General features: G+C 40.3%; 1 protein-coding gene across 5 annotated transcripts; it reads left to right on the top strand.

Moving 5' to 3' along the window:
* On the top strand, positions 1 to 27,978 carry tfeb (transcription factor EB). 5 transcript variants are annotated; one of them, XM_082533149.1, is made up of 12 exons: positions 1 to 363; positions 11,087 to 11,151; positions 14,790 to 14,894; positions 15,984 to 16,160; positions 17,571 to 17,669; positions 17,787 to 17,975; positions 18,673 to 18,762; positions 21,965 to 22,082; positions 22,226 to 22,282; positions 22,767 to 22,842; positions 22,951 to 23,098; positions 23,196 to 27,978. In XM_082533149.1, exons 3-12 carry the CDS (start codon positions 14,865 to 14,867, stop codon positions 23,766 to 23,768), a joined length of 1,557 nt encoding a protein of 518 aa, XP_082389275.1. In that variant the 5' UTR covers positions 1 to 363; positions 11,087 to 11,151; positions 14,790 to 14,864; the 3' UTR covers positions 23,769 to 27,978. The 5 variants fall into 5 exon arrangements, with proteins under 5 accessions (XP_082389275.1, XP_082389276.1, XP_082389274.1 ...); XM_082533148.1 differs by lacking the exon at positions 1 to 363 and adding an exon at positions 8,652 to 8,993; XM_082533150.1 differs by lacking the exon at positions 11,087 to 11,151.

Here is a 27,978-nt window from a genome sequence, read left to right as displayed (position 1 = left end):
TCAACAGGCATCACGTCACTACCTCAAAATAGCGCATCTTCTGGTTTACGCGATGTAAAAACTACATTTCCCACAAGGCCGTTTTGCGCTTTGCCATCGGCGGTGGCACAGGTGACCGCGGACGCTCTGAGTTGTGACAACTTGACCGTCAAAACGAAAACAAATTGGCTAAGTGTCATCGGTTACACACGCGCTGTCGGTGTGTGGAAATACGGGGAAAGTCAAACCTTTTAAACCTTGGTTTAAAACTCAGCTTGTGATAGTTTCTGACGGACTTGGTGCCAGAATATATAGAAGTGGCCACGCACTTTTTTTCCCTCCTGAGCTTGACTCTAATTTTGTACTGTCTGACCTTCAGAGCGGGTAAGTTAGATTTCACCAACGCTACTGAAACTGTTAGCCTCTGCTGAACCGCTGCTGCCTCTAGAAACCCCGTGAAAAGAAAAGACAAGTGCGCGTTTCTCTCTTTCAACGCAAACTTGGGCGATTTATCGACTTAAAATGGAATGGATTAGATTGAACTAATTGATTATGTAGCCCTTTTGGCGAAATAAAAGGCATAATTTCATCAAATTAATACAAAAATGAATTGTGCATACAGGCTACAAACAGAAATTATACAGGACATTTGTTCTACTTACGTAGTTTTGCCGCCTTGAATATATTTGTAGAAAGATTTGAGGTGTTCATGACACATTTCAGAATTTATTGCGTTAAATATTTTTGTACGTGTAGTTTTAACCATAATTTAAATATAAAGACACATTTGCCATTGTGATGAAGACCCTGGAACCACTAGTTTGCAGTGCGCTGCACCACTTTTTCCCTTTTACTGTCCTCTGCGAGTCTGCTGGGAGTTGCCTCTCTTGCCATTTATAAGCTGCAGCCAGACCGGTATCAGTAACAACACCTCAGCCTTGGGGTATGCTGCTATGTATAAGTCTGTGACTGTACAGACTGTATTACTGCTCTGCTTGTTATAGTACTTACCTTTAAAGTTATGCAAGGTGCCAACGTGATGAAGGCATCCCTGATTTATGCAGCCTTTCCTCTCAGCACAGAGCGCTATTCCTATTTCCATGTGTGTGCGCGCATGTGCTGTATGTATGTTAAGTGGAAAGTAGAGTTTAGCATGACAGTTGCTGTCTGGTAATGCAGCGATAATAGTTGACTCTAAAGGCGCATGCGTGGTTGGGTTTAACAGTCGTTTCACCGTGAAGTTTTAGCTTGCTTTTTCTGGACTGTGGTTAAACTGTTTGACCAACAATTTACTTAGATAGATATGACGTTCCCCAACTAAAGGTGAAATAAATTTAGATGAAGCAACTTATTTAAAAAAGCAGATTCACATCAGCAGAATAATGTTTAGCATCAGCAACCCCTTATTTATTTACCCAACACCTTGGCTTCACATACTCCCCCTCCCCCCATCCAGACCATGGGTGCAGTGGCTCAATGCCCCCCTCCTGCCTGAGAACATGTTTGCGACTCTATATTACACCATCAACGTTTGGCATAAGACTCTCTTCTCTGACCCTTGGTCTCTGCAATCATACATACTGTTCCCCAGAGAGCAAAGTCGCAGTGGAAATATCAGCAATCTGTTTGTATCATCTTTTGGGTTACTGCTTAAATTCATTTGTCTTTCCAGCTTCCATCCTTTCTGCATGTCTAACAAATCTGTGAAGCTTGGGTTAAGGGGAAATGCAGTGGGTTCCTTTTATTTGCGCTTGCCTTGAATCACTTCCAGTAAAATGAGTTTTGCACAAAGGCATCAATGAGGTCAGGGTTCATCGTGATACGTGAATATATGCACATGGGTTTTGATATAGAAGACAGGGAGAGCTGTGAGGCAAGAGGATGTCTGTCTACATGTTACTGAAACACAAAAACACCCACAGATAAGTATGCATGTGACTGGATTTAGATCCGACTATGGGAATAATGTATAATTTGAAATATGCTTGATTAGAAACTTTCTTTTTTCCTTCTGCCTCTGTCTAGTTTACCTCTGACTCTCTTTGTTTCTCTCTCATGACTGTGACCATGACTCTGTAACCAGTCAGAAATGATGAAAAAACTGGGCATCAGCATGGACAGATAGCATAGCTGTAACTAATCCAGTCTGCATGCCAATGAACCATTTTAATTGAATTATTGCCTTGTAATTTTATCACGTGCCTTTCGGCATGTTTACATAACGGAGATTATACTGCTTATTAGCTAAACTTTCAAATAAATGATGGATTGCTGGAGATATATCTACATAGAGTCAATTGATATTGAAACTAAATTTATAAGATTAAATGTATTCATGTGCAAGGTGTCTGTGTAGCTGTTTAGACTCCTTTTGAACAAGTGTAGGCACACAGATAAGAATGGGACTGAAGGTCATCGTGAAACCAGCAGGGTTATGTAGTGCACACAATACGAGAGGGGCCAGGGTTATTAAACGCACAGAGCTGTCAGGTCACTGTCAGCAAGGTCAGAGGTCACTGGTCACAGTATGCAGAGCAGCAGTAACCCCTGATAGACTGACTGCACTCTAATTCTCTCCAATAGCACAGCTGCCACCTGTTCAGACAGAGCAGCACAAGAACCCAAAGTTGTGATGGAAACATCACAGGAAATGTGACCACATCAAGTATTCTAATTAAGATTTCATTTTAGTATTTCTGTTCCCTGATTTGTGTTCAACTTGGCACAGAAAGGCACAAATTAGTACAAGCATTGCATCCTGTGGGTGTGTGTGTGAGAGGGAGAGAGAGAAAGATGTTTTCGGCCTCATTGGGTATGTGTCTGCAGTCCGTTGGTGATGGGATTAATTTTCTTCAGGTAAACATAGGCAGGCAAGGTGTATACACACACACACACACACACACACACACACACACACCCTTGCACTTGCACACTGAGACACACAAGCACAGTGGCTCGGTTAAATGGATGTACTCTAGTGTGAAAGAGCATCAGGTGTGTGTAAACACAGCTTCATGCGTTTGCCATATGGACAGTTCTCCCATGACCTACACAGCTTTCTCAGCTCTTGTCCTATCCTGGTGGTTTGTTGGGTTTTCCTTAGAGATAATAATTTAAAAAAGGCAGACAGAAATATAACACAAACTACTGCATAAGCTTTTCACTGAAGCTCGGAGTTTTTCTAGAAAACCACGGGAATGACAGCGTTTCATGTGCTATATGACAACATGACCCATGATCTCCCAGAGGTAAGTGTGGGTGGGGCGTTTTAGTGCATGTGCAAAATGTGTGACTCCACTTCCTCATCTTATCTTCATTCCACAGTTTCACATCCTCTTTTTTTAACTGAGAGACAGTAGTGACAGGCTTGCTCAGTCTCATTTCTCTCTGTAAGAATCGCTGCTCATCTGCATCTGTGAGTTATACACAACTGGGCAGCTGCAGTGTGTGTTTCTACAGTTTTCTTATCATTGTGAACTGCAGTGATCAGTTGTAGTTGGTAGATGTGTCTCTCTTAAACCTCATCTCTTACAGTGGCCCACAGAAAATGTTACAGTTACCTTTTATCTCCTTATTAAGATGTTTTTCAGAAATATTAAACATAAAGTTGCTGCACACTTAACACACAATGTGTGTGACATTTGAAAGTTGTTCACACAAATGGGAATGAATCAGTTATTGTGTTAAAAGCTTTTCTTAATAAAGGAAGATATGTGTAGTAAGTGTGTTTAATGAATATGAAAGAATGTCCTTGGTAGTTTCACTTCTTTCAGGAAGCTAACAGTTGAAGTGCATTGTGAAATTAACACAAAAAATATAGATTTCAAGGTTCAGTGAAGCACTGATGATAAAAGATAAGTGTTGTATCTGCTACTATTTAAGTTGTGCACAAACTCTTTCCATTTATAATCGTCTTCAGTGCTGTGAAAAGTAGTTCCAGCTGAACAGTTCAGTTCTTTACTAGGAACTTTCACATGTACTCCACAGACTGCTTCCTTAATGTTATGCCCTGTGGGCTCCTCAAACAGGTTTTCATAATGTGATTCCAAGTGTTGTTGCTATTGACTGTACTTTGAAACCACTGGTGATTTGAAAACACAAATCTGCTTTCTCAAGATTATCTCACCAGCATTTTTTTAGCTTAGATTTCAGGCTAGTTTTAAGGCATAAAAAAGATCCAGGGAGAGTATTTATTGACTCACTGATGACTCATGATGACATATTTATCCATATTGGATGCATAATGGATGGATGCATCTTCTGCCTTTGACTAATTGTCGTTCGGAAATGGCTGATATCCCAAATTCCTGGAACTTATTATCATCTTGTGTTGACCTTACTTTTTCATCTAGGCTCAGAAATGTTCAATCCTCCTCAGCTTGTACCTTTTTGGGGTCGGGGTGGTCATACTGAGCTCCACAGTGGCGTCACATTGCTTTTCATGTTTGTACTTGAAGATTTAAAACAACAATATTTTACTCCCTCAACAGCATATCTGATTTAAATTTGCCCACTATCCCCTTCAAGGTCAGCTCATTGTGAGGTGCTGTAAGTGTTCCAGCACTCCTGCTCCTGCTAAGCTTGGATCGCTCCTTGGAAGTCCCATTTTGACCATTTCTAGGCATGCATTTGCAGTGCCCGATAACAACTGTTCAACTTGAATGTCATTTTAAGGAAGAATATGGAGTCAAACGGAGTAGTTCTGATTGTAAACAGCTCAAAATGAGCTGAGCCTGTTCTCTAAGTTCAGGTAATTTGAGCCAAATTTTCACTGACAGACATTTGACCTTCAGGGACAAATTTACAGTGACAACTTGTGAATTAAATAAAATGACATGGACCTGGTGGCGCTACTCACCTCATGATCTCCCTTCCACTCTCCCATTTAAGACCACTGTTCGGTCTTTGTGTCAAAAAAGAGAGGCCAGTGTCCCAGTTACCCATGATGATTAGCAAAATGATAGCTGGGTCCGTCTGACTCAGAGGTTGATGTTTGCTGTTCACGAAAGTTTGAGGTTCATGATGAAACTGCAGACAAGCATGGTACTTCCAGGAAGTGATTTAAAAATAGCAGGACTGCTGGAAATAGTGCAGGTCTTCACAAGGAGCCAAAATTAAATCTGGTATATTTTATATGCCTTATGGATTGAGTTCAAGAACTTTCTTTGAATTGTACCTTGTGCAGCTTTCAGTTATGAATTGAATACAAAAAGATACTCAAATTCCAAGTGATTATAACTTGATTCCTTAGATATTTTCTTTCCCCTTGCATAATGCTGTATGTTATATAACCTGAAGGTGGTTGGCTTCTCGCTGTCATTCCCAAAACACTGGCATATTCAGTGTTTTGGGAATGACCAGGGAAAAATCCTGAGTGAAACAAGCATGTATAAATTAATCCTAGTAATTTAATAGCTGCGTTTTTGTTGTTGTTGTTGTTGTTGTTGTTTTTGTCTTTCTTTCTTAGGGCTGGTAATAGTCTATGGAAAAATCTTTAGATTATCCTTTGATAAAGTTATATACAGCATCAAGCTGTGTGTGGGTGTCTTTGTATAGATAACATTCCTTTGTCTATACTGTTTAAATAAAACTTGTCTCATTTTTGATCAGAGGACAAGAAATGCATTCTGATCGGAAACGCAGTCTTGTGCACATGTACAGGCACGTTCGGTTACTTTCCATCACTAACTAAGTTTTTCAAGAGTTTTCTAGATTGCATTACAGCGATTTGATTTTTTTTGTACTCAAGGTGGTCATTAAGTTTGTGTGTGATAGCCAAAGTCAAATTAAGTTCACTCACTCACTCACGTGTGTGTGTGTGTGTGTGTCTTTGCCTTATCTCTCATCTCATCTCTAGATTGCCTTCCATTACATTTTCCCCGCATATGATGATGTTCACCCATGCAAAAAGAAATGTAGTGTAGCTGGTTGCTGGTTGGTTAGTTACTGTACTACCCACTCTTAAATTCACAAACAGAGACCACTACTTTTGTTTTGTCTATATTATTAGTGTATATTTTAAATTCTCCAACAAGAAATGGGATTGATTTAAAATAAACAGCTATTTGCTTCATACACGGTGACTGGAATATCATGACGTCGTTGCCTGTAAACTGTAAACGTGTATATTTCTTCAAATTAGAGTTGTAATATCCCATATAATTTATAGCATGTGACAAGTATCATTAAACCACAACAACACTCCTATTAGTCATACACACAGCATGGGGTCACCTCGGGCCAAATTATGTGCATAGTCGGGAAGTGCTGTGGGTTCTGTTTTTTCTTTTGTTTTCTTTTTCAAAGAGTTTCAGTTATTTAGTGTTTTTAACGTAAAGCAACTCTTACATAAGTGAATATTGGTTTCGTCAGATGCTGTGGTCTGCAAAATCTTGCAAACATCACTTTGGTTACCAAAAATATCATGTGTCATGCTGGTATAGTGGTGTGGCGCCACCTTCTCCCTTCCAAAAGAGATTTTAATCACAACAGACTTCCTGGTTAAATAAAGCTTAAATGGATTTAAAAAAAGAAAGAACCCCCCCCCCCCCCCAGAAGAATGCATTTTAAAGTTCTAAAATAGTTATATTTTATTATTTCTTGATACATCTTACACAAAAGCACACACAGGTGAAGTTACAGGCTACATCCAGCTTCTCTGACTTTCCTGGCATATTTACGGCCCTGTTTTATCCTACATCAATAGCACACAGTATAGGTATAAGTGAGCATAGCCAGGTCAGACTTGATTCAAACATATCAAAACACGTGTTTTAGACTTTCAGCAGAGCCGCAGTACTGGTCTTTATAGAGTAGACAGTATCTGGCCCCAACTGTAGTGACTGAGGCACTAAAAAATGGGAAACTTGCGTATCGACAATGGAGAGGGCCTTGATTGGCGTATGTATGTTTGCGTCAATGTATGTGAATCCTTGAAAGGCCGTTGTAAAAGGGTACAAGGCTGTCATGGTCAGAGATTTTTTCCCCCCCCCTACTCCTACTGAAATTAGTTACCATTGGTAGCCTAGAACGCAGTTTCTCTGGCCAATAAGCTGAGGACCCTCATGGGTCCTGCCCCTGGACGAAAATAACCCAGTAAATACACTGTGGGCACTATGAGAACTGGAGCTGGCCTACTGTTTAAAGCTTTGTGTACAAACAAGGGATTCTTGTCAGCTGGGTGCTGCTGAACCATGCTGGCCTGTGTCCTCCTCTGTTGTGTTAGGAACAACTAGCATAGTGGCCTGTTTTTCCTTATTGAGGCATACAGGGTGTGGAGAGGTTGGAAGTGTTTGCATGGAGGGATGTAAATAACTGGGTTAGATACAGTGTTATTAATTGCAATAGTCCTTAACATAAGAGATTTTCAGATGAGTACTGCCTCTTTACAATAGTTTTATGGGAACATCTATGTGAATATCAATGGGGAATATCTTTAAAAACATGATACTGTTAGCCAGATCTGTACACGATACTGTTGTTTAGTATGCTATGCCATGAATTTATTCTAATATTAGTTCAGGCGATGATGCTTGAACTCATCACTCAGAGTCTGTTAAAAATCCTATCCATAAGTCTTGATGCATGCTCAAGCATCCAGGTAGGGAAATCCCAGAAAGTTGATTCTGTTCATCTGGATGTAGCATTTTCAATAAGAGGAACGTTTCGTCACTCATTCACAGGACTTCTTCAGTCAGCTGACTGCAAGAAACTGATAGCACGGCCCATTGGTAATCAGTGATGCTAGTTTTGGTCATTATGCAAATGTACTGTTTTTAAGATTGGTGAAACCTGCAGTCAGCTGACTGAAGAAGTCCCTCGGATGAGTGACAAAATGTTTCTCCCACTAAAAAAGCTACGTCCAAATAAACAGAATAAACTTTCTGGCATATCCATAAGTATTCTGTTTCCTTATTTTTTTGTCTGTCTGGTTGTTGATGGATACAACGTACTTGTGTATATGCATTTTATTGAACGTGAGATTTTGATGTTCTTTACTGTCTTATAGAGAGCCGCCTTCAGGAGCCATTCATCCATAATATCTCATTAATGACAGAAATACATGGATATTTCATATAGGTTTAAGTTTGCAATACTCTGCTGCGCTACTTCAGAAAACGTAAACCCTCATTGGAGGCAGTTTTTTGCTGGTCAGATCTTATGCCTGTAAAGCTACCACTAGTGTTTCAGATGTTTATTTGGATCACATTTTAGCTATGTGTGATGTATCCTGTGTGTTTTTTTTTCTAAACATAAATTAAATCATACCTGAATAATGCAGAGATCACAGCTTTAGAAATCCATGGCTGTGTTTCATTTATTAGAAAAAGTCAGAAAGCTGTGGAAACAACACTGAAAAAATGCAGATCATCAATGTTAATGTTTTTGTGTGCTTTTTTTGTTTGTGTGGTGTGGTTTTAGTGTGTGGGTGTTCAATTAAAGAAGTAAATGTGCTGATTCATTGCCCCATAGGTCATAAAAACACAGTGACCTGGTAGATAAAATAAGGAATTGCATTCAAATTGCGCACGCATATGTGTAGGTGTTGCTGTATGCAAATATTGTGCACTGAATTAAGAAGAGAGGCTGGACTGAGGAGGAGCTGCCCAATGGAGACAGAGAGAGAGAGAGAGAGAGAGAGAGAGAGAGAGAGAGAATGAAGAAACTAAAAGAGTTAGCTAGACACAGGGATCTCCTTGTTGTTGGCCCAGACGATTGCATTCAGGGTAATTTAGGGGAAGAGGAGGGAAACAGCAGGAGGAGGAGGACGTCTAGGAAGCTGAGCTGGTGGTTAGAAAGGGGGCAGAAGGTGACTAATAGTGACTGACACTGTACTTTAAGCAGTTCTGTTGAGGAAGGGGTGGCATCACAATCAGTGGAGCAGCACATGTAAGCTCTGGTTGGCTGAGCAAGCAAACGGCTCATGGTCTCTGTCAGTGTGTTTACTAACACGTGGAGGAGCTCATTTCACCTGGATACACTATGCTGTCTTTGGAGTAGTTGGAGAGTTTCTGGTAAGAACCTGAAGTTTAACTATACTGAACTATATCCATTGTTGTGTGTGTTTCGTGGTGCCTGGCTGTTGACAGCTGTCACCCTGAGTTCTGTTCGTGCTTACTATGAAACATGTCTGAACATATTATGTGCAAAGTATTTTTGTAAGAGGCAGAGGAACAGAAACACTTACAGCAACAGAAACCACTTTAGATCTGGTCTATTATGGCCCAATTTTAACGTACTGTCTGTGACTTTTAAAAAAGAAAAACTAAAGAAAAACGAAAAATATGATTGAGCAGCTTTGAAGCGTTGTTTAGCATTGTGATCGATTATGGCAGAGGGCAGTTAATCTTAGCTGAACTGCAAGCATAAAAAGAAAAAATGATCAGTGGAGGCCAGACTTTCAGAAGGTTTTCTGTGATGGGTTATCCTCTAGTTTATAAGTTAGACTGCACTACACCTGCTCTTAGAGATGCTGGATAAAAGTATTATAATTTGCCCTATAGTGCCCTACTGTCTGTGTTTCACTTACATAATCTCTATATGGCTTGTGTATAATTCAGGTCTCGTGTCTGTTTAACCAGTTTGGTTAGATGAAATAGCTTAACTGATTTTAGATTAGACAGCGTTTGTTTTATTGTAGGTTTTTTCTTCCCTTCCTTCTAGGAGTTCAAGTGCTGTATGAGAGTGGCTGTCAGTGTCAAACAATTGCAAAGTTTTTGGTGTAAACTGTTCCTTACTCCTAATTTAAAAAAAAGTCATGGCTTAAAAAGTTTTCGTTTTTTCCATGGCTTGCCTGGCAAGGAAGTTGCTTCACCGCCAACAGAACTAGGAGTTGTGAAAACTCATGGAAGGAAAGGGGAAGTAATGCGTTGTGGTTTTTATTGATGATGCTGGCTCATTGTCCTTCCTATATCTCTGTGTTGTACAATAGATACTGCGGAGAGCCTGCTGTTGTTCTTTCCGTGCTTTTTTTCACAGTACTCTCTGCTCTGTGATCACTGCAGCTGAGATTCGCTGTGCTCAGGGTCTCTCTTGAGCGACTATAAATAGGCTGTTGAATGTGACAGGCATTGTGATTCAGGCACAGTGTTGATGAGTTATGGTGATTCATTTAGATGACCTTCTGAAAGTTAGCCACTGAGTAGAATCACTCAACCTTCGCACTTCATCTTGGTGAGGAGATGGTAATAAATTACACAGATGTTTCTATCCACGTTACATTTACAGTCTTAAGACTCCTGACTATGTTTGAGTGGTTATTTTGCATCATATATACTCTTTGTGTGTGTGTACCATGTTTAGATATCTTTGTGATGACCAAAAATTGGAACGCTACTATACTTGTGGGGACCACCAGTCCCTTATGGCAACAAAATGCCCGTCCCCACGAGTTTGAAGACGTTTTTGAGACTCAGAATGTGGTTTTGGTGTCAGGGTTACTATTAGGTTTAGGCTAAGGGTTCAGGGATTCATTTTTGATGGTTAGCGTTAGGGTAAGCGGCTAGGGAAAGCAGTATGTCACTTAGATGTCCTCACTAAGATATCAAAAGTGTGCGTTTTGTATATGTGTGTATATTAGATCCCTTTTAACTCTAACCATGATATTGTGCAATGTTTTGATATTTCCTTGGGTGTGCATCCCTTTTCATAAAAACCTTTACATCCTTGACGCTCTTACTTTAATGATTAAGGTGTTAAAATGACTGGAAACCAGGTATAGGAAATGCAGTGCCTGAAGAATGAGCCGAGGTGAAAAAACAACAACTTTCAAATCAGTTATTGAGAATATCTTCCTGTCGCATGTGTTTATACTTAAGCCTCACCATGGTCTGTTGCTTCACTTGCTTCCGCTATGGAAATTCTGCTTTAAGTGTGTGTTGCACACCTGCAGCTCCCCCTTCTTAAATACTTCACTGCTTCCTCAGCTGCTTTTTCACAACTGCCAAATTTGTATGCTTTATTTATAGCTGTTCATTTTATCTGTCAGTTCTCTGTTCAGTTTTACATTTTATAACCAATCATTTCTTCTTTTTCTTTTTGATTGTTGTTGTCTCTTGGTTCTTTCATCCCTTCATCCCATTGGCCATCGACTTTCTCCATCATCCAGACATGTAGTCAGCAGCATAAGCAGAGCACACACTACTTTGTGAACTCTTATTTACTCTCAAACAGGTAATTGTATTTTGTGTGTGTGTCTGTCTGCGTGCTGTTAAGATATCTTTTCATATTCTACCGTCAAAATCATCATGCCAAGTGTTTGTGGCACTGTGCTTCATTCAGAATTAGAAATAAAATCAGTGTGCCTATATAACCCCTGTATACTCTAACCATATATATTTATGTCACAGATATGTTGTGGTAACAGGGGTCTGCATGAAAACTGGCAAACACCATAGAGCACTAATACACATGCAGGCTTACTCTTCATGTGCATGCCCTCCTCTCACCTGTACCCGCACCTACAGACAAAAACATGCACAAATGCATGAGGCTACGCACACAAACACAAACACATGAAGAAAACAACAAAAAAACACATCGTAGTTCAGGGGAACATGGTGTTCCTGAAAAGGAGAACAGAGAGCAGGGGTTATTTTAGCCATTAGCACAGGAAGACAGATAACTTAATGAGAAAGCCAGCGTTTGTGTTTTGACTTGAAATTATATTCTTTGGTTTTCCAAGTTTGGTTTGTGAAAACTTTAATGTCTTGTCATGAGGAAGGTTAAGCAGCTTTTGCACTACATTGTTGACGTGTTGGTGTTCAGAGCAGGGCTAGCCATGTTGCACTTCTTGTCTCTATGCTCACTAACTGTGCAGAACTGATTTGCACAGGTCCTACACTTGCTTTAAATAAAGTTTTACATGCTGTTATGTATATGCAGGTTTGACAACATACATGTGCACCATGCATGCATAGAGGTAGGTGTGTGTGTATGTACACACCCCACATATAACTGCTGGTTGCCAAAAAGGCCCTTCTTGGCTTTGCACAGCCACTTCTAAAAATAAACACTCCACAAATTAACACGCTGTCTCCGAGCACAGGTGCTATAGCCCCACACTGCCCCCACATTAGTGTGTACTTCTGTGTGTACCTGCTATGCTTCTGCCTGGAAGAAAAGCTGTCATCACTCTCTAAGTTGAATATATTACACACGTCTTGGATTTCTTGGTTAGCTGTCATTACCTAGCCATGTTGCCTCCTCACAGATGTATCTGATCAGCCTTTACTTTGACCTGATCTGAAAATGTTTTAATTCACACAAAGTACTGCAGTAACACATGCTTATGGTAGTTTAGACATGAAAGCTGGACTTTGGTTGAGATATATTTGTGTGACTAACGTGGCAGTGTTGGCCTCTGACCCGGGCTTCCTCCGCTCTGCATCCTACTACTGGCTGTCAGTGTTTGAAGTGAAGGGGTTGTGACATTACAGCGTCGGACACACAATAGCTGCTCTGTGCTTCTACTCCGTCACAAATGCCCCCAGTTGATGTCAGGCAATGGGAAGGCCCGTGTGGGGGATCACACTGCCTGGTAGCAGTGTGTCACCATATGATATCAGGAAGTGACATCCTATATGATGAAAATAAGTGTGCAACATTTACAGGACATGTAGGTCATGGATCATGGCTTTGTTACACTGGGTGGATGTATGATACATACTTTGCATGATGAAATGGAGGAAGTGAAATGTAAACATTGCAGCAAACGCATCTGCCACTGTCAGCAGCTTTACAAACAAGGTAGATTTGGAATCCTTTTACTCGTGCATCGGGGATTCAAATGTGTGTCTTTGGGCCATTATTTGTGCCACGTAGCCTGGTTTCTCTACAAAGTAGACCATTAGGTTAAAGTCAAATCTAATATGTTTTTATAAGTAAAGCTTGTGTCTGCAAAGAGCTTTTATGGTCAACGACAACATACCCCTGTGCAACTAGCCCTTGTTATGCACAAGTACACACCTTGAGGACATTTACTACTGTCGCTGCAGGAAGGCTCCTTCTGTTGCAGCACTGCATCAACAGCTGTAAATCTTGCAGATTAAAGCAAGCTGGCCTTTAAGATCTGCCGGTTGGCCTGCCCTAAAGTCCAAGTTCTGGCACAAGTGTGTTTTGGAAACTGCATGTGTTTGAATGTGTATCTCTGCATGGGTGTGTGTTTTTCATGTGGGCCATCTAATGGGCACAAAGCAGGCAGTGTGTGCCCCCTCGGTTGCTGAAATGTACACTGTGGACAACAGGCGGCTTCAGTCCTTCTCAATAGGAGCTGCCCTTCTTATTGTACCTCGTGCACAATGAGCTTTTCTCTCTCTCTCGCTCTGTCTTTCTCTCTTTATGAGCATATACAGAGAATGGAGCAATCACATTCTGACTGATGCTGTGCTATTCCATCCCACATCACCGCAAGCACAAGATATTTGACTAGACACTGAGATGTAGCACTGATTTCATCACACCTTTATAAGGGCCAGAGAAGCTTAGTCACGCAGGGGCTAAACGCAAGTCACTGCAGAAGGGGAACTATCAGCCCAGGAACTCCCCAATCTATGCTAACTTTGTGTATGTGAGAGAAAAAAAGCAGATGTTGAAAGGGGTGACGGGTGTTCCCCTCATCTTTTTGCTCACATGATCACTTAAGAACAACAAGACCACATGACTTTGACATGACTGGAAATCATCCTCTATGTGGGGGAAAAAAAAAAATTATTTCCTGTCTTTTTTTTCATCATAACAAAACTAAAAGGGTCAAGTCAGGGTGACACCAGGAGTGTGCAAGTGATCCTTGTTTTTGCATTAGCTGCTAATGTTATGTGATTGATGCGCATTAGGTGTGAAAGTCAAAAGGTCATTGTAGTTGAGGAATTTTGATTCAAAAGATACAGCATGAAAGGTGGATTTTTAAGTGACATTTCAATTTGGGAACAGTCATGAGATGTATGTTTTTGGGGGGTTGTTTATTTTTTATTTCTTTGAAAACGTTGCACAACAGGCAGACAATGAATGGATGGTTAGATGAATAGATTTGAGAGGCTTGGCTGCTGGTGATGTGTCAGATTGTTCACTGATCCAGCTTTGCTTACTTGAGGCCTGATCAGAGACTGTGAATCAGCGAATGCTGTGTCAACTTGGTAAACAGTTTTTATGAGTATTCACCCTGCTTTTAAACATCTTTTAGAAATTGGATTTAGTACAGTTGATTCAGTGGGAACACAGAAATCTTGATTATTTATTTTTTTGAATGTTATAAATGAGATATTGCGTTGGTGTGACTACTACCTTGATTTAACTTAACTGAACAGAGGATTTAATCAACTTGGTTCTGGACTTCTTTTATAAGTTTAAATAGCTGTTTGTCCAAACCTTTACTAACTATTGATAATCTTGTTATTGTCAAACAATTGCATACATATACTAGCATAAATAAGACAAACTAAGGTAAGACTTTTGTTTGTTATTTGCAACAAGAAATGAATGCTTAAACTAAAGTTGAGAATCTGCTTCACTGTTAAATAAACAAAGCCAAAAAAATTGTAACATCACAAAGTCACAGGTCTGTTCACACGAAAGTATTGCACACAACTCCTCTTGTCTCACACCTCCCTTCCTACCACTGATGTTGCCATTAAACATAAAAGAATTAGTTTAATTAGGCTTTTCTTCAGAGGTTAGATGTGTTTCCATAGTCTAGTTCTTTGCAAATGATCTGTAATAGCGAGGTTACATTTTATGTTAATCAGATCATTTCTAGCTTCTTTCTATGTTACTACAATTTTTTCATTTCCCCCCCCTCGTTGTTTCTTTTACAGCTTCCACTACCTCTCGGGCTGGACTGTGGTGCATTAACGTCAGCTCGCCCTCCCCTGCCCCCCCGCCCCTCAGCCATGGCCTCACGCATTGGCTTGCGGATGCAGGTAAAACATAACCTTCCACCGTTCAGTAAACAACATGCGGGAGTTTTGCTGGCTATTTATATCACTTTATATTTGTAATGTTGTGCAATGAATTTGAAACGTTTTTTTCCTTTTAAATGTCTCATAGCATTTTGATTGATAGATGGGCGTGTCTACCTATCTAGGTTTCATTAGGGCCTGATTTTCACTGCCATGTATAAGGTATAACACAGAGCCAAAAAAAGAAAAAGAAAAAAACAAATTCTTGTTTTTTCTTTTAACTATGTCATCGTTTTTACATAGATGGATATAAATAGACGCTATTAATCCCACAGTGGTGTAAATGCCTTGTTGCAGCAGCACAAGGGTCAGATAGAAAAACAATGAATTATTTATACACTAAAATATACTAAAAGGCAGGTCAGAGCTGTTGTTGTTGCTTTTTAATGGACATTGAAGCTTTTAAAATAAAGTAAATTTTAAACGGCTGATTATAAACTTTTACATACAAATCTTACAGTTTTCACAAGTCCTCACCGTGTCCCTTTCAGACACTTTGCACATGTACATTTGATAGTCAAACAATAGTCACGAGCATAGTTGGAGTCACTGCAGCCACTGTTGTTGTTACGATACCTACCGGTAGCAGCATGAAACTTACAAATCCCCTCATTCTAACATTGCGTGCTTCGATTGTTACCAGTGAACGGCTGTGGAATTAAAGCACTTTGAAATCAGATGATGATTGGAAAATATTTATTTTATGTGCATATTTTAAAGTCTGATTGCTGACTACTATTTTTGGGAAAATTCCACCTGGAAAAATGCCCTCCCCTCAAATTCAATTATAGCTCGGAAAAACTTTATGAAGTGAATCAGTAAAAAATAAAGATGCCCTTGAACTATAAGCAAAAAAAAGAAAATCAAATTTGTTGTAACTATTGAAGCATGACATATGCTTCATTTGTTTCTATCATAGGCGATTCTGGTCAGCAACCTTCCAAAAATGTTGCCGGTTTCATTTTAAGATAAGATGCAAGCTGGTGTTGGTTACACTGTCTTTCTGGGTGGAGGATAAACGCTAATGTGTGTGTGCATGTTTGTTTCCAGCTGATGCGAGACCAGCTGCAGCAGGAGGAGCAGCGTGAGCGGCAGCAGCTACAGCAGCAGCAGAATGCAGCCCTGCAGTACATGCAGAACCACATGGCTGGGCCACCTGCACCCACCCCAGCCATTAGCACTCCACAACATTACCAAAGCATGCAGGTCCCCATGGAGGTTCTGAAGGTCAGATATTCTTAAGATGCAAATGGCTTATTGTGATAGATATGTTTTGCTGGATTTACTCCCCACACAGCTTCTTTTTGACAGGACCGCTGCACATTATGCTCAAACAGAGTGTAGTAAAATGTCTGCGGCTCCCAGTCCACATGCAAACATGCCAAGAGAAAGCACTAAACGGATTTATGGGACTGTAAAATAAAGAAAACATGTTGGTCGAGTGTTTGAAAAATATGTCTCTATTTATCTAATTACATGTTATAGCAATAAAGCAATGGCAGGAGCATGCAGCTGGAGGTGGTCAGGTCTTCACTGAGCATTGTGGCCTCCCAAACAAGCAGCACTGACACACAGGCAAAAGTCAGGTTTAAAAAGAAAAAAAAAAACTAAAAGAGAACAATGCAGAGGCGCGCCAAGCAGGTAGGAAGACACAAAGGGGAGATAAGAGTGGTTTGACACGTTGTGCAATAGGGCAGACAGGAGCGATAGATAGAGTCAGTCAGGGAGAGATAAAGCCGAAGTGACATTTTGCCCGATTCCGGAGATGCTTGTTGTGTGCGTTATTATCTTACATAATGTGTGTTTGCGAGTTTATGGGTTTGTGGAATACTCCATTATATGACATTGTGCATTTTGCAGTGAGAATTCATACATTGTGTAACTCGTATTGAATGCTCCAACTTGCTGCATTGACACTTTACTCCGTGCACATGCGTGCATATGTGGGAGAGGGGAATGGTGTTTATGAAATCACCACAGAGTTTAAAGTTGTCATTGTTCTTTCTGTAGATAAGGTAAGCTTCTCTATCGCTCCCTCTGAATCATACATGTAAATGCATACATGTAAAGAACTGTTGTTGGACCAGGTATTTACAAGGTAAACACAGTACAAATATCTATTGACTGAAAAGTTCACAGTTCATTTAATATAACCCTACCATGGTTATATAACAGAGAGCTGAGGGGGGGCTGAGGAGTCAAGTCTTTCTTTGTAGTAATGGCGAGCAAGCTTGCTCTCTCCTTTATTCTTTGATCTGAAGGAATGAGGCCAGTCCAATGCTCTGTGTGGCCACATCAGAGGATTCAGTGAGGCTTTACTCCTGTAGGCTTTACCACTGACTTAAACATACTATGTCCTAGTGCCATAACTGAGATAATGAGGTCTGAATCGCATATTCTGTGTTATCTTTTTAAATATTATTGGAAGGTAATAAGCTTATATTGTACATTAAATGTATGTTTTTATAATATCCCTGTGTGGTAACAGAAATAAGCAAACTTGCTGTTAGTCTTGCTTTTTGTTGCCACATATGTTGTGACAAAATAGAAAGAAGTACCCAAAAATGATACTTTGAGTTTCCAGCTGAATTAATAATAGAAAAAGAGCTGATTGCATTTTGTTTGTCCCTACTATAGGTACAGACTCACCTTGAAAATCCTACAGACTACCACATCCGTCAGTCTCGAAGACAGCAAGTGAAAGAATACCTGTCAACCACCTACGCTACCAAACAGGTATACGTTTGTCATTTTCTTCAGTCCGTCCATGTAGTATTGAAATACATCTGCCTATAGTATGTCAGATCTCTGTTCACTAATGCTGTAACACTCTCTTTCTCTGTGTGTTCCTAGGCGGTCAATGCAGTAGCGGGGCTAATACCACCCTCGCCTCCCACAAACATGGGACCTGCAGGGGGTTCAGCATCTGCACCCCCACCTCTCCAGTCCCCACACATGCGCACCGAGCAGCTTATGTCTGGCAACAGTGCCCCCAACAGCCCGATGGCCATGCTCAACATTGGTTCCAGCCACGAGAAAGAGGTAGATGTGTGGGCCGACAGTAGCATAAGCATAAACCCATAAACATTCATTCCTGGGCAGGTCATAAAGTACCATTTACAGGATCCAGACTGAACAAATATCCCTAAAATATGACTTAATTACACTCGTATATAAAATTATGAGGGTTGACTATTACCCCCAAAGTAACATCATCTCCACATTTTATGAAAGCACCATAATGATTTAATTGGTCTTTTGAAGGGTTAGAGGAGCATTTTGTGACTGTGCTGATGTTAATGTGTTGTGCACACAGTAGGGACATGGATGAATGTGTTGACTAACTGGCAATAACTGAGAATGGTAATCAGTGGGATTTAAATGCTCCATAATGGCCTTGCACCAGTAATTACAGCTTAAAAAGTGACAGGGAAGCAGCAGAATGGATGGCCCTTTGAACCTGTAAGACTTTGACCTGCTGTGTGCTTTTAGCATAACCACCTCTCTTCTGTCTCTCTCTAATCCTTTTAGATAGATAAGTAGTGTAACATGCATGTCCGGGGAGGTTACAATCAAGTTTCTGAGGCTTTAATCAATTGAGGAGGAGGGACAGCATTTTGTTTTTAGTTTAGTGTTTTCTAAGCATTCAAATGGTGGTTTTGGTTTGCTTCCCTCTCTTAACATTAGATAAAAACAGGTCACAAAAACATAATTAACACTTCTTTTTTTTCCCCCCCAGATGGATGAGGTCATTGATAACATCATCAGTATGCAGTCCAATGATGAGTATTTTCAAAGTTTCACTGATGCTGTCCAAATGTCAAACACAGTAAGTAGGAACAATACATATAACTAAGCTGCATTGCATCCAAACGTATGATTTTATTTACACATTGTGTAAGCGCACGCAGTTTGTTTTAAGGGACTCTTTGCATATTTAAATGGGTCATTGACTATAAAGGCCACAAAACCTTTACGGGCAAATTTGTCTCTGCTGATTTTATGCTGTGACACTACAGTGGTATTGTGGTAACAAAAACAAACAAGTGACGTATCTATGAAATGGTGCAGCAAAAGAGGTTTGGCCGCTCTGCAACAGTCAGAATTACTTTTAAAATAGATTTTTGCACTGAAAACATTACTGCGTCGCGTTATTCTGAAAATTGAAACCAAGCGTTACATAGATTTGTTCTCTGTATTACCACATGATTCTATAGCTTGAATGCACCACCTTAAAATAGAATAGGGAATTCCCAAGTGTTTTAATTAAGTATGATGTTCTCTGAAACCTGCGACCACTTCAATTCCAGCTCTGTCTGTACTACATGAGTCACAGAGCTGGATATGCCAGGTCATCAGTACTCAGACTTTTAAGTGCTTCCTATAATCATTGTTCTTGTGTGTGAAAAATGGCTCTCTTTATGGCAGTTGTTAATGTTCTTAGTTATTCTTAATGTTATCGGGTATTGCTTTGTGGTCGCTGTAACATTAGTGTTTCTAAGTAGAGTTTTCTCTAGATTTGATTCTGTATATTCTCATACGCTAACAATGTTTAATTGACTTAGTCGCAAAACATTCTGGCCCTGAATGATGTTGGGCATAATTAGAAACTGTAGGGCGGACATACCAGTTGAAAGACTGTACAGCACTTTGTGTTTGAGGGAGCAAACTCAGAAAATTAACAATTAAACTGGCAGCAGTTAGAGTTCAACTTGTTTACAAGACATTTGGAACGGGGGGGGGGAGAAGGGCGGGAGGAATAGAAAGGAGGAGGGAAAGGGGGGCGAGGGCAATTTGTGTAAGGGGAAAACAGGCTGAAAGTCCAGTTAGGGGAAAGTTCACTCCTGTTTGGTTGGGAGCAGAGGTAGAAGAGAGAAAGGAGCGGAGCTGCCGTGGTCATTCTGGCAGCACAGGAGCGGCAGTGCCATTCAGAGCTGCATGTGCTGCTTGTGCCTTTAGAGGGAAGAAGGGAGCGCCTTGGCACTGTAGGAGAAGGAGTTAGAGGATGAAGGAGATGAGTAAGACGTATGCAATTGTGGAAGTTATTGAAGGAGAACAGATTCAACTGGTAAGACAATGAAGCACTCTTGTTTATAATTCTTTGAGTTTTGGTTGGGAGTTGTTGGATTCCTTTCTTTGTCTGAATGAGTTATTTGAACCACAGTGACTCTTAAGTCCCAGCCTTGAGTGCCTGATTATCAGAAAGAGGAATAGCAGGGGTGGTGGCGTGGTTTTGTGTGTGTGTGTGTGCGTGCGTGCGTGCGTGTTTGTTAGCATGTGATGGCTGTTTTCTGCTGGACATGAATCAAAACTGTTGCACATTTAAGCTAATTTAAGATTACTCCTGCAGGGTGCACTCAAACATAAAGGTTGGCGGGACTTAGCTTCTGCATTCTCAGACATATTGTGTAGTTGTCCAACGTTTTCCCTGCTCCTGCAGCAGGTAGACAGGGAAACCTACAAAGTCTCCTGTTGCTTTATCTGATACTCATGTCAAACACTGATACAAGCAGCCAATACTGTCTTTTTCCTTCACTTCTGTGAAACAGTTAAGCTTTTAGTAATTAATTCTGTACACATACATCTGACCATCTGCGTGCAGTGTCTGAGTTAACTGTGAGAATCCTGCATGATGTGTTTAATTGCTTAAATCACTATCACACTGATAAGGTGAACCGTGCTGATCAGGTTTAGATTGATTAAGTGAGAAGCCAGCACAATAAACTACCACAGGCAGAAACTCAGTGATAATCAAAATGTTAAAAAAAATATATAAAAAAAAATCCAGCTTTACGCCCAGCTGTCAGAACAGTGTGCGTGGAAGTCACCTGCTAATCCTAATGGGGATTAAAGCAGCAAACTCCATGGAATTCTTGGAATCTCAAAGTTTAGCAAAAGTCTGGAACACCCCTGAATGCCAGGCTCAAGTGAACAGTTTGACTTGTGCGTTGCTCCACTGAGCCATACTGAGTTCAAGTAGAATTTAGTCTTCAAATTGAATTAAATGGGCCTTTACTGGAGTGGAGAATGAAGGTGGTGTTTCCAGTCAGAATGTGGTCGCTGCAGAGGGACGAGGCAGGGAATTTGGGCTTATTAGAGTTGTGTGTTTTTGATTCAATAACTCAATCTGCCCAGCTTTGTAATCGTGACAAGGTTTCAAATGGGCTTCTGTCTTCTTCTTAATATGATGTAGAAATTTTTAAAAAAATGTTACCTCTAGAAAACGGTTAATGCTTGAGATCCTACAAATTAAAAGTCTTTGGTATTTAACAGTGTGGGTAAACTTCAGTTCGGTCGATAATGTTATCATTTAAGTTAAAGTTTTACATTTCATATATTCTTTAGATCTTTTGTAAGAATTGTAACAAAAAAATCATAGGTTTGCGTTTATATTAGTGAGTGAATATGTTTGATCTCACAGCTCAGACAGTAGCCAGCAGATTAAGCTATCTCATCCTTTGAGTTCTTTATCTTTCAGGCCTCATTAGCAGCGTCATATTTGCCCTTGCTTCAGGGAGTACGACACGGTTGCTTACAAGGCATAAAAAGTTCATCACGCTAACTAGATTGTACAATTAAAAGGAAATCACGTCTTTTTAGAAGTCCATAGCAAACTAAATCACCATTGTTATACAATGTCTAAAGTGCAATAGTGTGGAGACCACTGCACGAGTGTGAGTTCAGGAGCTGGTGAAAGCAGAGGAGAGAAATGAGCCATAAAGACAGATAAGATAGATGAGGTGATAGTCAATCATTTCTGTACTTGGCAGGCTGTTCTCAGGTGTGATATTACTGCATTATCTGCTGCTATCTGCTCTTTACATCACAATAAACATGAACAGTAACTTTATAAAGGTACTTACTGAGATGTTAGAAAGTCAGGTTTACTTAGTTTTCATTTTGATTAGTTTTTTTTTAATTCAGAAAATTGAAACCTTTGCTCATCTCCTATTTTTACTTTGCAAAGTATTTGTAAGATACTATGCATTTTCTAAATGCATGTGTGTGTGTGACGTGTGTTTCCTTTGCAGCTCCCTCTTTCTAGCAGTCACCTAGATGTGTATGCAGGTCCTGGCATGAAGGGTCCAGCCATTGCTATGACCAGCAACTCCTGTCCTGCCAATCTGACCATCAAGCGAGAACTCTCAGGTGCGAAAGATGTTACAAAGTGATGCAGATTCTGTTGATCAGTGAAAACGTAGCGTGCGTTTATTGGCACTCTTGATAAGCTGTCTTTTTTGAGACGTGCCGCTTTCTCAGCCATTAGTTAATCACTTTTTGTTATTGCAAAGACGCAGAAGCCCGTGCGCTGGCCAAGGAGAGACAGAAAAAAGACAACCACAATCTGAGTGAGTCTTTCCCTCAGAATGCTATTTCCCTAAATCCTTTTTCCCTTTTTATTTTCTCACACTGATAATGTGCAGGCCTTCCGAAGAATTTGCACGTACCACATACATGCACACAAAGCATAATCTTTCCGATGCAGAAACAGTGTTATACGGCCCATGTGCTGATTTAGCTGACATAGTCCAACTACTGGGTGGATGGTTAACCTGGTAATTTCTGCTGTCCTTGCACTTAGGTGTAATTGCCTGTGACTGCGTGTGTGTGTGTGTGTGTGTGTGTGTGTGTGTGCTTAAATGTTTGCTTCTCTTTACACTTTTTGTATATTTCCAGTATCTGATCTATGCTATACATACTTAAAAAGTAGCATCTGTACAATTTCCTGTTCCTTATTTTAATGCCTTTGATTCACCTGCACAGTGATATTATCTTCAGTGTGTTTTTTCCTTTATGCTAATTTCCATTGGTCTTATCATTCTTCTGCAATAGTTGAAAGGAGGAGGAGATTCAACATTAATGATCGCATTAAAGAGCTGGGCACCATGATCCCCAAAACCAATGACCTGTGAGTTTCTCTTAGTGCACCATGTTTTTAAAGTAAATACAGATGTTGAGTAGTTACTGACATGAACTTACAAGTGAAAATTGCCTGTCTGCTCCCCTGTTTGCTTAGTGATGTGCGCTGGAACAAAGGCACTATATTGCGGGCATCTGTAGAGTACATCAAACGTATGCAAAAGGATGCACAGAGGACAAGAGAAGTAGAGAACAACTTCAAAAGGATGGAGATGGCCAACAAGCAGCTGTTGCTGCGCATCCAGGTAACACATTTGTACAGCACATGTCCAGAATCATAGAAAATGAATAATAATATTAATAGTAATAAAATTGCTTTTGTTCTTTCCCAACTGTCTAAAGGAGTTGGAGATGCAGGCTCATCTGCATGGCCTGCCCAGCAACTCTCCCTCTGGCCTGAACACGGGTGACATTATGGGTTCTTATATAAAACAAGAGACCAGCCTAGAGGAGAACCATTCTCACCCCCAGGCACAAGCACACCACCAGCACCAGCATCTACCCCATAACCAGGCTCATCCCCAGGCCCAGCAGCACCAGTTCCTCTCCCACACACACTTCAACCCTCAGGGCCAGGCCCAGCCCGAACCCAGGCAGCTGCCACCAGTCCCACAGCATCTCCAGCCTCAGCCTCCCATTCAGTACCCAGCTGTGGGCAGCTCCCAGCACTTTGACTTTGCCCAGTCGCTGGACTTGTGCGATGGGATATCAGGGTTTTCAGATGGCATGTCTGGGCTGGGTGACCTGGGTGGACTTGACGTCCAGGCGAGGAGAGGCGACCTAGGTTTCCTTATGATGGACGAGCCTTTGTCCCCTATGGGTGGAGACCCGCTGCTCTCAGCGATGTCCCCTGAAGCGTCTGTCGACTCCAGCCGCAGATCCAGCTTCAGCATAGAGGACGGAGACATAATGTAGACAAGCATGCATTCGCTCAGTCAAACACACGAGGTTTCGCATAGATTGTAGTAAACATAAATATCACGTTTGCAAAACACAAAATGCGTACATTACATACACAGAAATGATTCAGCCCCCAGACATGACATCATTTATATCACACAGTTTCAGGAAACACCAGTGACACTCCTTTGTGGTACATTTAACTTCCCCTCGGTGTCATTAGAGACAGTACACATTCATCACAAACATTCACGAGCGTATAAACCGACACGCACACATACACCCACACACATAAGTGCATGTGAGTTTAACTGAGCAGCTTAAAACTTTGCCCAACACACTGAGCATTTACAAGGTGTGAACCAGCACTGCCAGGTCAGGAGTTATATGGCACAATTGGCCTTGTTTCCATAAAGGTGGCCCTGAATCATAATTGCACAAGGGACAAAACACCCAGTTAATTAGACTGCCATTATCAGATACAAGAACAAACCAAGTGCATCATCACACACGAAGAGGACAAGTTATTTGCCCCTAACATCAGCTCCTTTTAGTAATCATAAACGATTGAATGAACAATAGAGAACAAAATGGAAATGGCTTTATGGCCCTGCATGCATAATTTATCTTGAGGGGATGCAGTGCAGTCACATTGTTCCCTTCCTCAGGCTGTTAGTTGGCCTCAGGTTTTAGCCGTTTGGTGTTGGACAAAACTTTGTGTTAGCCTGCTCAAGTGTCTATATGTATCCATATCTTGGGGAATATTGCCAAAAAAAACCCTGAAGTTTGCTGCAAAAGGTGGATAATTCAGCTTTTAGCAAAGGCCTTTATATTTACTTGTCGAGCTGAAATTGTCATCTTCTGAAAAAATGCATGCACAGGCAGTCACGTAGCGTTGCCCACCTTTATTTTTTAGCACCTCCAGCACTGTCGCAATCTTTACTCAACACTGTAAAGTCTGTTGACTTTGGAGTGGGGGTAGAGAAAACGCACTGGATGGCCATCAAAAATCTGGGGGCCATCCATTTCTGTGAGGTGTCAAAACACTCAGGTACTGTAACAGAATACACAAGCAGGCTTTTAAATAGAAGTGGATGTTAACCTGAAATATGTCAGGGCTGTAACCCCTGTCTGTTTGTGCCTTTTTACTTTTGCTGCTCCTCTTCAAAGGCACGTGTTTATGGGTCGGAGGTCTTCAGCTTTGACTCTGTATCACATTCATCTATACCTGTAAATGCTTTAGAAGTTGCTTCTGCATCAGTGTGACCTTGTAAGCACAGGAGATACAGTGATTTCCTCCCACTAAGTGACCTTTTAAGGTCTATATATAGGGCGAGGTGAAAGAAAGAATTGACATGTTTAAATAGTTTAATAGTTTGAGATACAGGATATGCAAAATTGCTGGCTTTGTCTGTCTGTTGGTGTCGCCATTCCGGTCATTCAGGCATTGGTAATTTATTCATGTTCCACGCTGTTTCATCCAAGCGTCACCCAAAGCAAACCTGTGTATTCATTCAGACATGAAGCCAAAATGTTAAGGACCTGTCAAATTAATGGAACAGAGTGCATGTCTGAAGGAACTAGAAGTGTTAGTTCTGTCTGTCAGCAGCCGTAGGCTTGTCTTTATGACATTAGAACACACTTGCATGTATTTGTGGTCACACTCACTTCACAGACATGCACACTTTCACCACAAACGATCACTTAGGTATTACAGTACTCACAGGCAGGTGTGTCCATTTTTTTTGTTTCATTTTGTTTTTTTGGACACTGATGTGATTTTTTATTATTTTTAGCTGTGTACCAAAACATATTCAAGTTACAGTTACAAGGGGTTAAGGTGCAGATTGTCAACTTTATTTTGAGGGGTTGAACAAAAATATTGCATTTACCTTCAAGAAATTACTGCCTTTTTTTATACACTATTTTCAGGGAGGCAAATTGATGTAACTGTAAATTCAGTTCTTTAATATCTTGTTGAGGTTCCTTTGCAGGCAATGACTGCCTTAAGTCTTGAACTCATGGACTAAAGCAGGGATTCTTCCTGTATTTTCTTTCAAAACTGTTCATCATCTGCTTTTTTTTGCCAAACTTCTCCGGTACATTCTTCTCTTTTTTTTTTTTTTATCAGAATGTACCGAGCTTCCACTGCCTCTCTCAAGGTTTGTTTTGTTTTTGTACCCTAAGGCCGATCCGTTTGACTTTTTGAGCAACAAATTCCAAATGCAAATGCCACAGTTGAAATCATCTCCAAGACTTTTTATCTGCTTATACAATGAAGAAATGACTGTGTGAAATGGCTGTAATTCCTCACCGGCTGATGCAATATTTCTGTTTAGAGTCTGCACTGTAATAGCGTCTTTTCTTCGAATCATTTGTTGTGACTCGCAGAGGCAAGATTGTGAAAAATGTGCCACTGTCCACATATGCCTGGAGGTAACTGTAAATGAACACAAAGTGGAGTGAGGCAGTTTTTCAGAAGAGCCCACTGCTTCACTCTCTTGCCTCGAGATTCACATGAAGCTGCCAGCTGCAGAGGTAAAGCTCAGGTCTGCTGTTCAAACTGTCACCCAATGGTGATTCATTGCTCCAGCTGTCAAAGTGACGACTGGAGCAGGTTGTGCTCAACCTGTGTCGTATCTCTGCTGTGGTAGACCTGGGGCTTACCTTTGATTGATATAGTTTATGATCAGAACAGAAATCTATTTAGTGAACATACTTTCAAGGGGGTTTGTTTTTGATTAAAAGAAGTGTCTGTTTTCTTTATTATTTAGTTTGTTTATTGTATTTCCCAAAGCACTGAAAGAAATGACATTATTGTTTTTACTTTGTACATGGAAGAAATATGGAATAAGATTTACTTCAGATGTTTTATGCCATTTAAATGTATTTTATTTGTATTTGATATTTTAGTTCTATTTCAATTTTATTCCGAAACAACCCTTTCTTCTCAGAGCCATATTCAGGAGGTGTACTGTACAGGCATTTAAACAATGTTTTAACTGGAGTTGGGGAACCATTTATAAACTTCAAGATTTCAGCTGATTTTAAAAGAGATTGTGTATATTTCTGATGTATGATTGGGATTTTATTTATCTCTCTTTTCACTTTGAAATTTGGATCCAGACATAGATGAAGAGTGATTTTTTTTTTTTATCATTGGACTGAAATCAAGTTGCTCATTTGATGAATGTAAAGGCTTACCAGTAGTTCTTGTCAGACTGAAGAACATTGTTTTTATAGTTTATTTTTTTGCCCTACCTGCCTCCTGATTTTCTGTCTTTGGTTTCCATGGAGACTGGAAGCTGATTGACTTCAGTTAAACTAGGCCAGGGATTTGTGACTCTCCTGACGTTGTACCACTTTTTGTCATCATCCGGGGACGAGCCTTTTCCCGTCAGCTACAGTTTGACTGTTGTTGTTCAGTCATCCAACTAGAGCTTCTCAGGCTCCCTTTATTTTTCCACTAGAGGGCGCTCTGCAGAACAAAGGGGGAAGGTGGTTGTGAATTTAATGACGTTATAAAAAAATATTTTAGAACCCATACACTGGCTGAAAGTTTTATTTTCCTTTTGTTTTTTCTGACATGAGAAATGTGTGTGAGTGTTACTCACAAAAAAATATTTCTACGCAGCCCTTATTTTAGATAAAAATTAAAATACCCCTTCATTCCAAAACAGACACCACAGGTTTTGCCTTCACTGTGACGAATGAAAGTGTCTCTAAATTTGATGCTTGCGTGTGCCATTAGAAATATTCTATGTGCAACTTTTGAGTAAGGTGGAAACTTGAAGCATGCAATGCAAATCCACTGATAATGGACTTCAGCCTTTAGCAAAGTCAGTAGCATATTGTATTTAGCAGTTATTTTGAAATGAATATATGGCGTATTCACACATTGTGGATTTGTCAGTGGGCAGGAGGAGAGATTTTGTTTGTATACTCTGTCACTGGGTTATTTATTAAAAAATAATCATTCAAAGCAGTATTTTTATATCATCTTACAAAAAATATTTTAAATTGACATGGTAAATGGGGGAAGAAATATGTGTACACTTTGTATCCCTGCTGAATTTTGGCCAAAAAACAAAGACACAGCTGACTGAGAAAAAAATGGATATTTGTTGGTACAGTGTCATTGAAGCATGGTTATGTAACCTACTGACCAATACCAATGTAAGACAATGACTACAAGTGAATTATAGTTTTATGTGCATAAATTCAA

The sequence above is a fragment of the Aulonocara stuartgranti genome (genome assembly GCF_965226115.1).
Source record: "Aulonocara stuartgranti genome assembly, chromosome: 5".
NCBI classification, from domain to species: Eukaryota; Metazoa; Chordata; class Actinopteri; order Cichliformes; family Cichlidae; genus Aulonocara; species Aulonocara stuartgranti.
This window is presented reverse-complemented; position numbering and strand designations above follow the sequence as displayed.